Here is a 14,798-nt window from a genome sequence, read left to right as displayed (position 1 = left end):
CTATTCCCTCTAAGTGAAGGGTTATAAATGATTTATCACTGTAACATAACCCCCCCCCACACACAACACACTCTGAAATACAGTCAATTAGTTTTTGAATCGGGGGAGGTTGTGCTGGGGTAATATCACATCACCACTTTTCAGAATTGCTGAAAGAGAAGAGATCTGGAGAATGAGAACACTTTTCTCCCTACCCTACTTCAAACGCTGTGGGCAACCCATCCCCTCCCCCGATGCTTTAAGATTAGGCAAATGTTTCATATTAGATTTGGTTGTGGTTGGGTGGCTTGCACAGTGCCTTCATTCCCCCTTTAAATATGACTGTAATATTTTATTTATCATTTAAGGGATAATGTTCATGGAAGAGGAATATATGAGGCAATAAATGGCCTTTGCAGGTAATTAAACACTGAAGACAAGCTGAAGCTACTGATAACCATAAAAGCCATTTATTTTGAGCATACACTAAAGCCACAAGGACCATTCCTAGTGCATGTCAGGACATGATTTAACAATCCACAACACTGGAAGAGGAAAATACTGTGGTTTTTCATGCCTGTGGAGGGTTTGAAATGTCTGTGCTGCCATTTATTGAGTATCTTCTGTGTCACTTGGAGAACAGGATTTCTATAAGAATTTAGATTGCTAGATAACTCCTTAGTTCTTATATGGTGCTCATAGGGCTCTCTACAAAGGAAGGTGAGATTCATTATCCTCATTTGGCAGATAAGGACAGAGGAACAGAGACATAAAGGAATTTGCCCCTGATCAGCCAGCGTGCCAGGGCCATAGGCAGGCAGAGACGCCCACCGCAGTGCCCTTTCCACTGGACCACATAATGACTTTGATTGCTGCAGCACTTTCTGTGCAAGGTTGACAATGAGTTTACAAAGGGAGGAGGAATCTGTCCCTTACTTCACAGCCCCCTTTGCAGGAAAACTGGTGCAGGGCTGCTAGTGCCAGGATGCAGGCAGTACAATATAGAGTGTGTGAGCATCCCTGGTACAGTACAGCTTCCTGCTCCACAGCTATTTTTCCAATGCCTCAGCATGGCCAGGACTGGGAAAGGGTAATGGCAAATCTGGAAGATTAATTTTTCACAGATCCAGCTAGCCATTCCTTGGGGTGGAAAAGGCTCGTTGGTGGCCACTCCAGCCACTGGGTGAAGTGAGGAATTGTCATTTAAATACAGGCGCCCGTGGGGTGGAGCACAGCTGTTGTTTGAGAGCACAGTATGGCACAAGCGAAAAAGGGCAAACCAGTAAAATATGCAACTGAAACCAGGGGGGAATTTGAGGAACCCAAACACATCTGGCAGGTCTGAAAGCAGCTAGTAGATTAATGTCCCAGATTTTATTCGAGGTACCTTTGGAATATCACTGAGTACTTGTGATCAGAACTTCACCCACAAGACAAAACCTCCAGAAAGCGAATACTGTTTAACATAGATAGCACATGACTGATTCAGGGCAGGGGAGATGTGACAACTTCTGTTTTACCAGCATGGTTTCCTACAATACACCTGGGAGGCCTTTGGAGATCACACTTTCAGGCACTTAACCTTAAGCCAAGGCTCACTTCACATGTGAAACCGAATGGGATTGGAACCCAGAGTGAGGTGGCTGGGGGACTTACTATTATTTGTATTGAAGTAGCACCGGGGGACTTGACAGAGCTAGAACCTGGGTTTGTTAGGCCTTGGGCTACTGCTGCTTCTAAGCTTCCCCTTGATACCTTTGGCAGTGCAGGGATCAATAGGCTGAGAGCATTGTGAGCCCCAGAACTCTAGCTGATGCTGCCCAGAAAGGACCTGACTGCCTGTGCATCTGGGCTCCTTAATTGGTCCAGGTGCACTACTTAAACCTAGAGAGGACACAAAGAAGTCATCTGTGCAACTAGGTGACTCCACAGTTAGCTGCTGTGACAGATCCTGCTCCCTTGTCTTGTTTCTGGTTGCTGTTCTCTGGTGCCAGTTTCAGGTGTGATGCTTGGTTCTGGTTCTGGACCCCTGACTCCAGCTGTACCCACTCAGGGTAGGTCTACACAGCAAAGTTATTTCAAAATAACTTTGGCTGTGTCTAGCCTAGCCCCCAACTTTGAAGGGGGCACTGTAATTAGGGTGTCGGAAGATTACTAATGAAGTGCTGGGTGCATATGCAGCACTTCATTAAGCTAAATCTCCCTCGCGGCAACTTCGAAGGGTGAAACTTTGAAGTGAAATTGTTGTATCGGGCCATGCAGCTTGCGTGTAGCCATGGGTCAGCTGCAGGTACTTTCAAGTGCCCGCGCTACATGGAAATTTTGAGGAGTACAGGGACTTCAGTGTAGTGTGGACACTTCAAAGTACCCGCTGCTGACCTGCAGCTACACGCGAGCCGGCACTTCAAAGTTTCACACTTCGAAGTTGCTGCAGGGGGAGATTTAGCCTAATGAAGTGCTGCATATGCACCGTAGCACTTCATTAGTAATCTCCCATCACCCTCATTAGCACGCCCCCTTCGAAGTTGGGGCCTAGTCTAGACACAACCTTTGTGAGCACACAATGCAACTTCTATTTTGAAGCATTTTCAAAATAGCAGTTGGCTTATTTTGAAATAGGTAAACCTCACTGCATGAGGAATAGCATCTATTCTGAAACAGCTGCTTCAAAAGGGGGCTGTGTAAAAGGGGAAGAGAGCCTATTTTGAAATAATCCACAGTGCGTCCAATGGCTTAATTTCAAAATAGGCTGTATGGTGTGTGGACGCGCTATTTGGAAATGCATTTTGTGTGCAGCTGTGTTATTTCAGAATAAGCTATTCTGGAATAACTCTTACTGAATAGTTTATTTCAGAATAATGCTGCTGTGTAGACATAACATCAATCTGCTCGCTGAACTTGTGCCACCGTCTGTCAGGCTCTGTACACCCAGGAAGACATGATCTCTGTCTCAATGCCTCACAGCCTAATCACAAGGCAACGAATGGCTGTAACTAACAATGTGGGTGAGGAAGAAGACAAGGGTCATGCTAGGAATAGGCATCCGGGCTAATAGAGAATCCTCATTCTGAGTTCTCAGACATTTAAAACAATGTACTTTATATATTCTTAAATAAATATATTGGTAATTCCCACCAGGCCTTTATAAGTAGCCATTAGTCGTTGGCAGCAGAGTGTGGGTATAAGTGAATAATATCTCAAGGGCAGGGTTGAAAGGTGACCACTGCATGATCTCAATGGATTAATATATCCGGATTATTCTCTCGCTCCTGCCGGAGTCAGTCAAGAATAACTTCTCTGAAGTGACTACACGTTACTTTCATTGGCAATCAGAGGCAAAAAGCTGCATGTCACTTTTAAAGAGACACCATCAAGGTTTCAGAGAACAGAAACCATGGGAAATGTTGGTGCTTTGCACAAAGTTCTATGGTGTTTTATTAGGGGAATATTACCTTCAGTGTGAGATTGTTGTATAGGGTCTTGCACCATCCCCCCACACAAAGGTCAAGATATGAGTGCAAGGGGAGCTCCAGCAGAAGTAGCTATGGTGGGGAGGAGGAATTGGTCTCTGCAATGCACCTAACAGAGAGGGGCTCTGTACTGACCCTGCTGCATAGATGCAAAAATCTTGCTTAGTAACAGGCAGAGGAAGGTTCATTATTAGACTCACATGTGGCACGAACTCACAGGCCATGCTCTGCTCCTGCTTACAGAAGTGCAAATTTGCAATTTTTCTACTGATGGCCAAGGAGTGATGGAAGAGTGCTGTTGCTATAACTGGGAATCATACTGTAGCTGGGCAATTGTAGATGTGGCACCCAGGGGATGGAGTCACTTACCCAGTTCATAGCCTGGAGTAGCAGCTGCAGTTCAGCTCCGTTCCCCGGCTAAGGGTTGACAAGGTAGGCTTCCTCACCCCCCGGCATTCCTTCTACATTTCAGAAACTTTATGTGGGTCAGGGCCATTTCTAATGAAATGCCTCTGTGTACTTTATGAGCCTGGATAATCATCTTGTGGATGAGTTTCCAAAACCAATAATAACTGGCTGTAGCAAAGATATATTCACTGGTATTTATACAGCAAGTATATGCCACCTCATTCCATCAAGTGCTGACTTAACTGAAGCACAATAACAACATTGTGTACCATGTAGTTATTCCTCAGTTTAAACAAAATCTTGTGTGTGCCAAGGTTTCACTGCACCTCCTGGAGCACATGGCTGACTAGGAGTGGGCTACAGAGCAGTTCCACAGGAAAGTAATCTTTTCACTTACAAAGTGGACATCGCATGCTGACACTAGATGGATTCCTTATGCTATTGAGTGTCAAAATAATCCCCTCAGTGATTCATTCTTGTCCATTTACCCACACAGAACAGAGCCTGATCTTCAACGAGGGCATTTGCAAAGAATGTATTCTGCCACTCACAGTCTATCACCAGGAAATTGATGGGCTCAGCAGCACAATTAGCTGCTATTCAAAGTGAGTAAGCATGGCAGAATTTTCCCCATAGGTCATCTGCCAAACCAGCCCAGCACTAGGCATAAGTGAACTAAGCAATTGTTTAGGGGCCTGAGCAATAGTCCCTCTAACTGTTTCCACCCATGTGCAGAATAAATTTTGTTGTGGGTGCCAAGGTGAATGTGGATGTGGACAACCTACAGAAACACACGCTGCCAGCAGTGAGCAGCTGTGGGGGTTCTGCTCGTCAGCTGGACGGCACCTGAATCTCCCCTGGGTGCGTGCCCAAGTGCTCAGCTTACAGGGAACATTGGCCCTGAGCAGCTCATGCCCCGCCCCCATTAATTAATAGTATGTGTTGCATGTGTGTGAGTGGGAGGGGAATACCCCTACTTAGGGCTCCCTTGGGCTTGCACTGACACTGCCAGAAACTATAACCAGACTAAATAAAAAAGCTGCTCTTTCTTGCTGGCCATCTAAAAAAACCAAATCGTTATTTCTGAATGCCTGGGAACAAATATTGCTGAAACAAAACAACCTATTATAATTGATCATAATACTATGCTAGATTCAAATACTCCAACTACAGCACCACATCTGCACTGCAAATACTGGTGTGATGCGGAGTGGGGACAATGTTTCTTATGAGTTGTTCACTCTGACAGGGCAGAGAATGATTCATGTGAAGCTGATATCAGCCATGCCAAACTAATAGCGCTAGGCTGATGTATAATAGTGCTACGCTCTGTCAGATTCATGTGGCACAGGGCAAGCACCTAACTTAATGTGACTTCAGATGAAAAATGAAGGTAGTGGAATAGGCATTGGTTATGGAGCCTTTCACCTCTAGTTCACTTGTTCCAACCCAAACCAGGCTGTTCGTGACAGAGACTTGTCACTACCTGGTGGCCCTTCATTGTGAAATGAGAGGGTTGACTCAGTCCTAGTAGACAGAGCTCCACATTACAAACACCAGCACCACAACCAGACCCTCTTAGTGAGAGCCTAAGCCAAGAGGCTAAGCACTGAAGAGGCATGAGATTCACTCTTCTTGAGCTGGTGCCTCCAAGCTGGAAGTGATTTGGATGGGTCAATGTGGCAAACCTTACGCTACTGCTGCCCTGCTGGTTTGGTAGCCAACGATGAGCGTGCATTTCCCACCTCTGTTCACCTGGCATTCCTAAAAGATCGGGGTGGGGGTTAAGCACTGGATTAAATTACCTAGGGAGGCTGTGGAATCTCCATCACTGAAGATATTTCAGAGCAGATTAGACAGGTATCAGGGATGGTCTAGACCAGGGGTCAGCAATCTTTCTGAGGTGGAGTGTCGAAATTTGACCTTGTGCCCTCTATGGAAGGGCTGATTGCAAGTGATACATTTTAAAGTCTCTAATAATCATACTTACAACAGCTTCATTAATAAATGAATTAAGATGCAGAGCTTTACCTTTTAGGTGGTGGTTGGTCACATCAGCTGGTCTTTTGTTTAATACACAGTCAACATGGCTTTGAGTAAACTCCCAGTGACCTGGGGGAGGAGGAACAGGGCTGAGCTCCCACCTCCTTTCAAGCTGCTGATGAAAAGCAGCTTGTGTACCACTCTTGGCACCTGTGCGAGGGGTTGCTGACCCCTGGTCTAGACAGTGCTTTGTCCTGCTGTGAGGGCAGGGGACTGGACTCAATAACCTCTCAAAGTCCCTTCTAGTTCTAGTGTATTACAATTCTATGACATCTTTCATAAACATTAACCAAACTTTAAAAATGGAAGCAAAGTTACCTGAGTGACAGAGCAATGATGGACCCTCCATCCTTCAATGGTCCAGTAGATCAAGACAGGAGATGACATGAGGTCACTACACCATTCTCATTGCAAAAATTCAATGAGGTCAAGAGTCACGTGAGAAAAACCCTTTGAACAAACTGAGGTTTGGAACTGTGGCTTCCGGGGGATTTTCCATGCTGCCTTTTGACACGTTATGACATTTGCACAAGCTGAGGTACTGTAGAATCAGCCCATAGTTGACACTCAATGTAGTCATAAGTGTAAGTTCTGCAAGACAAGAGCCTGTCTTGTTTCAGGTCTGTTAACATTATGAAAAAAGAAATTCTTTCTCCTCTTGGGGCTATTCACTCAACAGCCTCACAATCTCTTTGGGAATCAGAATGTGCAGACAGCTTCTAAAGTGATGGCAAGGGATGTGAAGAGTAACAAGAAGGGTTTCTACAGGCATGTGAACAATAAACAGGTTATCAGAGAAGGTGTGGGGCCATTACTGGATGAAGGAGGTAACCTAGTGACAGATGATGCAGGAAAAGCTGAAGTACTCAATGATTTTTTTGCCTCAGTCTTCACGGACAAAGTCAACTTCCCCATGACAGTGCTAGAAAATACAGTATGGGAAGGTGGAGGGCAGCCATCTGTGGGGAAGGAACGAGTTCTGAGCTATCTAGAAAAACTAGATGTGCACAAGTCCATGGGTCTGGATTTAATACACCCCAGGGTAATGAGGGAATTGGCAGAGGTCATTGCTGAACCTTTGGCCATTATCCTTGAAGACTCTTGGAGATCAGGGGAGATACTGGATGACTGGAAGAAGGCAAACGTAGTGCCCACCTTTAAAAAAGGAAAGAAGGACAATCCAGGGAACTATAGACCCGTCAGCCTTACCTCAATCCCTGGGAAAATAATGGAGGGAATGCTCAAGGAATCCATTTTGGAGCACTTGGAAGAGGGGAAAGTGGTCAAAAGTAGCCAACGTGGATTCACCAGGGGCCAGTCCTGCCTGAGTAATCTGATTAGCTTCTATGACGAGGTAACAAGCTGTGTGGACATGGGGACGTCAGTGGATGTGATATATCTTGACTTCAGCAAGGCTTTTCATATGGTCTCCCACAACATTCTTGTCCATAAGTTAAGGAAATATGGATTGGATCCTTGGACTATAAGATGGATAGAAAGCTGGCTTGATGGTCAGGCCCAACGGGTAGTGGTCAATGGCTCAATATCTGGATGAGGGACTGGATTGCACCCTCAGCAAGTTTGCGGATGACACAAAACTAGGGGGAGAGGTAGATTCGTTGGAGGGTAGAGAGAGAATCCAGAGGGACATGGATAAACTGGAAATCTGATGAGGTTCAACAAGGAGAAGTGTAGAGTCCTGCACCTGGGGTGGAAGAATCCCAAGCATTGTTACAGGCTGGGGACCGACTGGCTCAGCAGCAGTACGATGGAAAGGGACCTAGGGCTATGGCGGATGAAAGGCTGGATATGAGTAAACAGTGTGCCCTTGTAGCCAAGAAGGCTAACGGCATACTAGGGTGCATTAGGAGGAGCATTTCGAGCTGATCTAGAGAAGTAACTATTCTTCTTTATTAGGCACTGGTGAGGCCACATCTGGAATATTGTGTCCAGTTTTGGGCCCTCCAGTATAAAAAGGATGTGGATTTGCTGGAGCAGGTTCAGCAAAGGGCAACAAAAATGATTAAGGGTCTGGAGCACAAGACCTATGAGGATAGGTTGAGGGATTTGGGCTTGTTTAGTTTACAGAAGAGAAGACTTAGAGGTGATTTAATAGCAGCCTTCACCTTCCTGAAGGGGAGCTCTAAAAAGGAGGGTGAGAAACTGCTCTCAGTGATGTCAGATGGCAGAACAAGGAGTAATGGTCTGAAGTTGAAGAGGGAGAGGTGTAGGTTAGATATTAGGAAAAACTACGTCACCAGGCGGGTGGTGAAGCATTGGAATGTGTTGCCTAGAGAGGTGGTGGATTCTCCATCCCTTGAGGTTTTTAAGTCCCGGCTGGACAAGGTCCTGGCTGGGATGACTTAGTGGGGGTTGATCCTGCTTGAAGCAGGGGGCTGGACTAGATGACCTCTTGAGGTCCCTTCCAGCCCTGTGATTCTGTGATTCTGTGGTGCTCTTCATTGACTGCCAATTGAGCACAAGGCCAATGCAAGTTCAGGGTGAAAAATGGTACTGCAAATAATCCTTCGGCCATGGCACATTGTGGTCAAGGTGTTTTGTCAGTCATTTAGAATGAGGGAGTCTCTAAGATTACAGGCCAGATGTCTCAAACTAGATGCCACTCCTTTAGCGCCTGACTCCACTTTTTGGCTTGTGATTAAAAGCGGTCTCATGTTCTGAGGGGCTGAGAGCTCCATCTCCCATTGATTTTGGCTATTGTCATTGTAGCTTACACTTCTCTGTATGTTGGTTTTCCTGCAACACTCGTTTCCTGTAATTTCCTGACACTCATTTGACACAACCACTGCCTTGATGCATTTACATTCCCTTACCACAGAACAGCAGTAAAGTAGCACTTTAAAGACTAACAAAATGATTTATTCTTTAAAGTGCTACATGACTGCTGTTTTGTTAGAATACAGACTAACACAGCTATCTCTGTCTTGCTATTCCCTTACCATGTGCACTCACTTTCTGAACAGACTATGGCTAATGTGGCGTTTACACTACCATTACGTTTGGCTCAGAACCTCCTGTGGGAATTGGTCTTGTCTCCAGCAGGTCTGAATTTGGCCCTGGGGCTCCTGAATATGCACAGTGTGGCCACAGACGCTGCTTCCACAGGGGCTTTTGGAAGTGGCTGTGCAGTTCTGTCTTTGGGAGGGATAAGAGGCAGGGCTGGATTAAGAAAAGGGCTTTAGGGACGGCAGCTCTGGGCTAAGCAGGGGGCCTGCCAAAAGATCTACAGGCTGCCAAAATGCAGATGTTTCTGTAAGGCCTCCTGAGCATAGGGATATGGGCTGCAGCCACTAATATCTCTGCATGTTATCTGTCTGTACCTGGCTGGGGTGGGAGAGGCAGGTCCATGCACTGCCATCCCTAGGCCCTGCTGTTCTGGAGCAGTTTAGTCAGCAGAAGCTCTGTCCTCATGTTGCCTCGCCTACAGGCTCTGTCCCTGCAGGTGAGGCCAGGGTAGCATGACCCGCAATGAGCTGTCTGTTCTGAATTTTAAGAAATAAAGCCATATTGCATTGGCTCCTGATAAAAGGGGCACAGGAGGTGCAAGAGCTAGGGGGAAGTGGCCCAGGGAAAGAAGGCAGTAGTGGGCAGTGGAGGAGGGCAGGGAAAGGCTGCCATCCTGCCACCTTCTCTTTGCACCTCTAGTTGCTGGAGATGCTGGCCAAGTGATGCACTGCAGCTTGCCCCTAGGGAGGGGCTAGATTTGGGACTGAAATCTGCTACTGTGGCTTAGGACCTGACTGAGGACAGTCAGTACTCCCCAAAAGAGGGGAGAACAGAGCAGTGGGCACTGCCAGACAGCAGTGTACTGAAGAGGATGCCACGGGCCAGGGAGCAACACAATTCCAGAGGCACGAGAGAGTAGACAAGGGGCAGGACACCAGCCGAAGGAAGAGCGCTCAAGCTTCTGAGGGCTGATTCCTAGATGGACTGGCAGGATGCGCTGCGGCAGTGAGTCCAACCTGCTACGCTAACTAACTACTGACCCAGGGGGGTGATGGATTCTGTCAGTGGCATTTTTTTAAGTCCAGCATGGATGTTTTTGTAAGAGCCGTGCTCCAGGAACTCAACTGGGGAGGTTCTGTGGACAGCGTTATGCAGAGGGTCAAAGTGGAGGATCACAATTGTCCTTTCCTGGCCTGGGAATCTATGAGAGTTTGGCTGAGCACGGACTGGACAACCATTAACTCCACAGGAGGTACAAAGTTCCTAAATTTAAAGTAAAATTTCTCTCTAATCACAAACCAATGGCAATACTGGGTGAAACCCTGGCCTGATGCTAATTAATGTATAGCCCCAGAGGCACTGAGACCACTAGCAAGCGAGAGCGAAGTCTGCTCTACACCCTTAGCTGAGAGCCAGATGGCTTTTAGTTCATGCTGTAAAGGCACAGGGCTTTAGCCTCTACTGTTGCAGGATCAATCCCTCCTGCCGATGACCAGGGCCTTTGGCCTTACAAATGGAAAATCTCCCATTGAAAGTGACATGATCAGAATTTCATCAACTGGCAGTGAGAATACTGGGATTTCTGGACCCTGTAATTCCCAACAGGTGCTGCCTCCAGAATGGTTAGATGACATCTGTGTCCTGCCTACACTACAGTCTCCACCCGTGCTTCCACCAGCAAAGCTCCAGTTGCTGGCTATTATAGGTTCAAAAACTCCTTGCGTAGACCAGATTGAATGAGAGATTATTTCCACTGCCCAACAAAAAAATCTTGCTGCCCTGCATGTAGTACCCAGTAGGCCAGGTTCTTTCAAGAATCAGTTGCAAAGCAAAGTGATTGTATGAAGAAACACTCACATCGCAAAATTGCTGGAACGTAATATTCCAGAGTGCTCATAACTGTGTGTGGTTTTTTTCTTATTGGCATTGTGGTAACACCAGGGGCTCGAGGTTGGCATGGGGCTCCATTGTGCTAGGCACAGCACAAACACATAATAAGGAACCATCTTGACTCAAAGAGCTTAGCACTGAAATGAAAACAAGAAGCCACGGACACGTATAATAGTCAGAGACAACAGGACAGGGAGTCGGAGGCTGACCAATGATAGGAAGCACATGGTGGCTGGTGTCAGGTCACTCAGGTTTTTCTGAAATAAAGATACAAAGGTGAACATGTAGTTTCTACTGCTTATCATCCAAGCCACTATCTGCTGGCAGTTTGTTGTCATGGGTGACCCAAGCGTACTTGAAATAAATTAGTGGTCTGATTGTCTGAAGCATCATCCCATGGCAAGCTGTTTCCTTTGCTGGGTAAATGGCCTCCAGCAAACAACCAGAAGTCTATTAACAAACCCATGGCTCCAGAAAGACAGACTTATGTTTATTGATCCTCATGACATCTCTAACAGTCGGTGATTCAAAACCTACCTGACTCCAGCCTTCCGTTCTCATACTGTTCTAGGTTTTCTGAGGTGTTGCTGTACTGGAGGAAAGGCTGATTGCTGAAGAGATTGTCACACAGTAGACTGTGGCAGAGCTTCTTGAGGAAGCGCAGGATGTAGCCAATGCTGTTCACTACTGGCAGACTCAGGAGGTGCTGCTTTCCATCAAATGAAGCAGAAACTGAAAAGCAAATGAGAACCATTTAGTACACTCCTGCATGCACAGGAGCAAAATAGCCTGAGATCTTTAAAATGGAATATGAAAGTGGTTCCAGGGAACTTGTTCTGGTTGCAGAGAATATTTCCCATAAAGAGGGATCCAAACCACAACTCTAGATCCAGGCATTTTGGGGAACTGCACACCCAGATCCAAACTTTGCAGCTGGCCCTGACCTCTGTAACAGCCTAAACGCTTGTTCTAGTCTTGCTAGGATTTTGATGAAGATCAGATCTGACTAAGAACATTGCGGCTCATGTCACAGAAAACAACAGGAAGTCCTGTGGCACCTTATAGACTAACAGATATTTTGGAGCATAAGCTTTCGTGGGCAAAGACCTGCTTTGTCAGATGCATGAGTGGTGATACATCTACACTGCATCTGATGAACGGTGTCTTTGCCCACAAAAGCTTATGCTCTAAAATATCAGTTAGTCTATAAAGTGCCACAGGACTTCTCGTTGTTTTTGCAGATACAGACTAACATGGCTACCCCTCTGATACATAGCACAAAACATGAGTGGGGGAGGTGCAATTCGGAAACACATGAAGAAAATATTGATGTAAAGGAGACAAGCTGGAAGCAGGTGAAGTTGACATCCTGAAATTACATTAGAAGTTTCACTCAACTTCCTGTCAGAAGGAGGCAAGAGCGGGGTGAGCAATTGAGGAATTACTTCCTGGATAAGGGCTTTAAGTCTCCTAGATCCAGGAAGTTCATCTACTGAGATGGCTCCAAACAAAGGATGAAGATCTTATACTGCATCCTACCAGAAGGACTCATGTTCCTGTTTGTTGGATTTTTCTTACCGGGGATGGGAAATTATGGGCTATATCCTTTGCTGGTGTAAATCAATATAGCTGTGTAGACTTCTGTGGAGTTGCATCAATTTATATTAACTCATGTTCTGACCCAATAGAAACAGCTGTGACACCATTTGCTCCTGATGGTCACTCTTATCCCTTGTCTGTTGCTGCTGGGAGGGAAAGAAGACTGAAAACAATCTGAATAAGGTTTTCAGCTTTAGTACCCGAATTTGATTCTAATCAGACGACCAATTAATATTTCAGTCCAGGCCAATGGGGTAATTCCCCCAGAAAGTTAATGAGGCTCGTGCTCATGCAAGGAGAGAAGAAAAATGAGTAGTAGAAACCTCACAGTGAACAGCAGCACTTTTTGTCTCTGATCTGCATGTTTTCAGGAATGAATTAGACTAATATTTGGAGTGTATCTGGTATCTTTTAAGAAAGCTGTGACTGAACTTCGAGAGCATCCAAAAGGGAAACAAAAGAAGTAAAGATGAATCAGGAAGTGCTCCACAGCAGGACAGAGCTCTGGGTCACCAACAGAAAGTATCAGCGATAGGACAACGCATGGGTGGTCCTTGCTAAGCCGGTTATCCTGAGTGAGTCCATCCTTACTGCTTGCTTGCAGCTCACTTTCACCAGAAAGCACATATGAAAACGATTATTTTTATTTTATTGCTTTGTTATAAAACAAAAACCAAATCCTTCTGTTCTATAAAATATCCTTGTACTGAGTCTTCTGTTCACAGTGATTTCCACTCTTCACCACCACAGACATGGGCCCAAATTCTGCATTCCGTGGATGTGGCTGAGAACAGATCTGGCCCCTGGATTGGGGACGGACAGCAATCTTGTACCCCTGAAATCAATGGAGTTTTACTGAGGAGCAGTATTTGATTTATCTATAATGCATATAGCTTAAGCAAATGGATAATGTTGTGAGTGTACAATCACATTGAATACACAGCCCATGTTAGTCCAATCCTTTTGTTTCTTCTTTACTGCTTCTTTTCCCACCGTTTGATTAAAACAAACAAGCAAACAAACCCTCGAATGCTTGAAACTGGAAAAATGTGAGAAGAGAAGTGGAAACTAATTTAAAAATGATGTAGAAAATTGAATTGCTTTGGATGAGGTTTGATTTTTATTGGCTGCTTTGTAGGCCCAAACAAAGGACATTTTCCAACACAACAATGGGTTCTGTCACTAACAAGAACTAGGCCGAGTAATCAGTTAATGCCATCCCCAAACCACAAACCTCTTGTGCCAGTATACTGGTTACCTGGGGCCAGTGCATTTTTTGTTAAAAAAGAGGAACTGGTACTCAGATGGCTCCCCACCCCCACTCCAAGCCCAATAGCTGGGGCTGCCAAGGTGCCAGTACTCAGTACCAGCAAGTACTGGCTCAAAAAAAGCACTGCGTGGGGCCGAATTCTAATCTCAACCCGTACAGGTCCATTGATGTTAGTAGAGTTACTCCTAATGTCTCTGGTGGAAATCACACTGGCTGAACGGGCGAAACAACGCTGATGTGACCTTGAAATGAAAAAGGAAGGTTATAATTTTATGGCACTTTCTGCTTTACTGCAATGTGTTTTTTAATATTTTACCTGACACCATTTCACCTCCATAGCCCTGCTTGACAAGGGAGAAGACAGTCTTTTGCTGGTGTGCACAGTCAATGCATGCCTGAACTGCTTGCTGTAGAACCATGGAAGGTCTTTCAGGCCCAAAGTGATCTGGAAGCTGTTGCACTTTTTTTCTGTCGAGGTATGGCCCCATGTTTGCCAGTTTGTTGACATAAATGCAGACTGCAGATACAAAACCCCAACAAAGTTAATACTATAAGGCATTCACATCACAGCCAACCTTGTTTTCTGGTTTTGTATATTTCATGATATTTAATTAACAGCCCTTTCCAGTGTGAAATTGCATGATGCACAGTGACACAAATGAACCGATGAATTTCTGCTGGTTTTGCTCCACTGTATGAGTAGCGCAAGCAGAAATTGGCCTTGTATAGATTTCGATAAGTGATGACAAGTCACATGCAATTAAGTTACTGAACATTCTACAAATGCCTATTTGAGAGCACTTGCTTGCCATCCACACAGTGGCTACGTCTACACGTGAAGCCAACATCGAAATAGGCTATTTCGATGAATAACGTCTACACGTCCTCCAGGGCTGGCAACATTGATGTTCAACTTCGACGTTGCGCGGCACCACATCGAAATAGGCGCTGCGAGGGTACATCTACACGCCAAAGTAGCACACATCGAAATAAGGGTGCCAGGCACAGCTGCAGACAGGGTCACAGGGCGGACTCAACAGCAAGCCGCTCCCTTAAAGGGCCCCTCCCAGACACAGTTGCACTAAACAACACAAGATCCACAGAGCCGACAACTGGTTGCAGACCCTGTGCCTGCAGCATGGATCCCCAGCTGCCGCAGCAGCAGCCAGAAG

General features: G+C 45.7%; 1 protein-coding gene across 1 annotated transcript in view; it reads right to left on the bottom strand.

Annotated features, from left to right (window-relative positions):
- The window catches only part of SCML4 (Scm polycomb group protein like 4), a 74,213-nt gene that overhangs the window by 41,282 nt on the left and 18,133 nt on the right, over nt 1-14,798 (bottom strand). The window contains exons 3-4 of the mRNA XM_074988831.1: nt 13,943-14,143; nt 11,295-11,489 (exon numbers count right to left, since the gene is read on the bottom strand). Coding sequence (XP_074844932.1) covers nt 11,295-11,489; nt 13,943-14,143 — 396 coding nt within the window. The remainder of the gene's footprint in view (nt 1-11,294; nt 11,490-13,942; nt 14,144-14,798) is intronic.

Source organism: Carettochelys insculpta, chromosome 3 (genome assembly GCF_033958435.1).
Source record: "Carettochelys insculpta isolate YL-2023 chromosome 3, ASM3395843v1, whole genome shotgun sequence".
Classification (NCBI taxonomy): domain Eukaryota; kingdom Metazoa; phylum Chordata; order Testudines; family Carettochelyidae; genus Carettochelys; species Carettochelys insculpta.
This window is presented reverse-complemented; position numbering and strand designations above follow the sequence as displayed.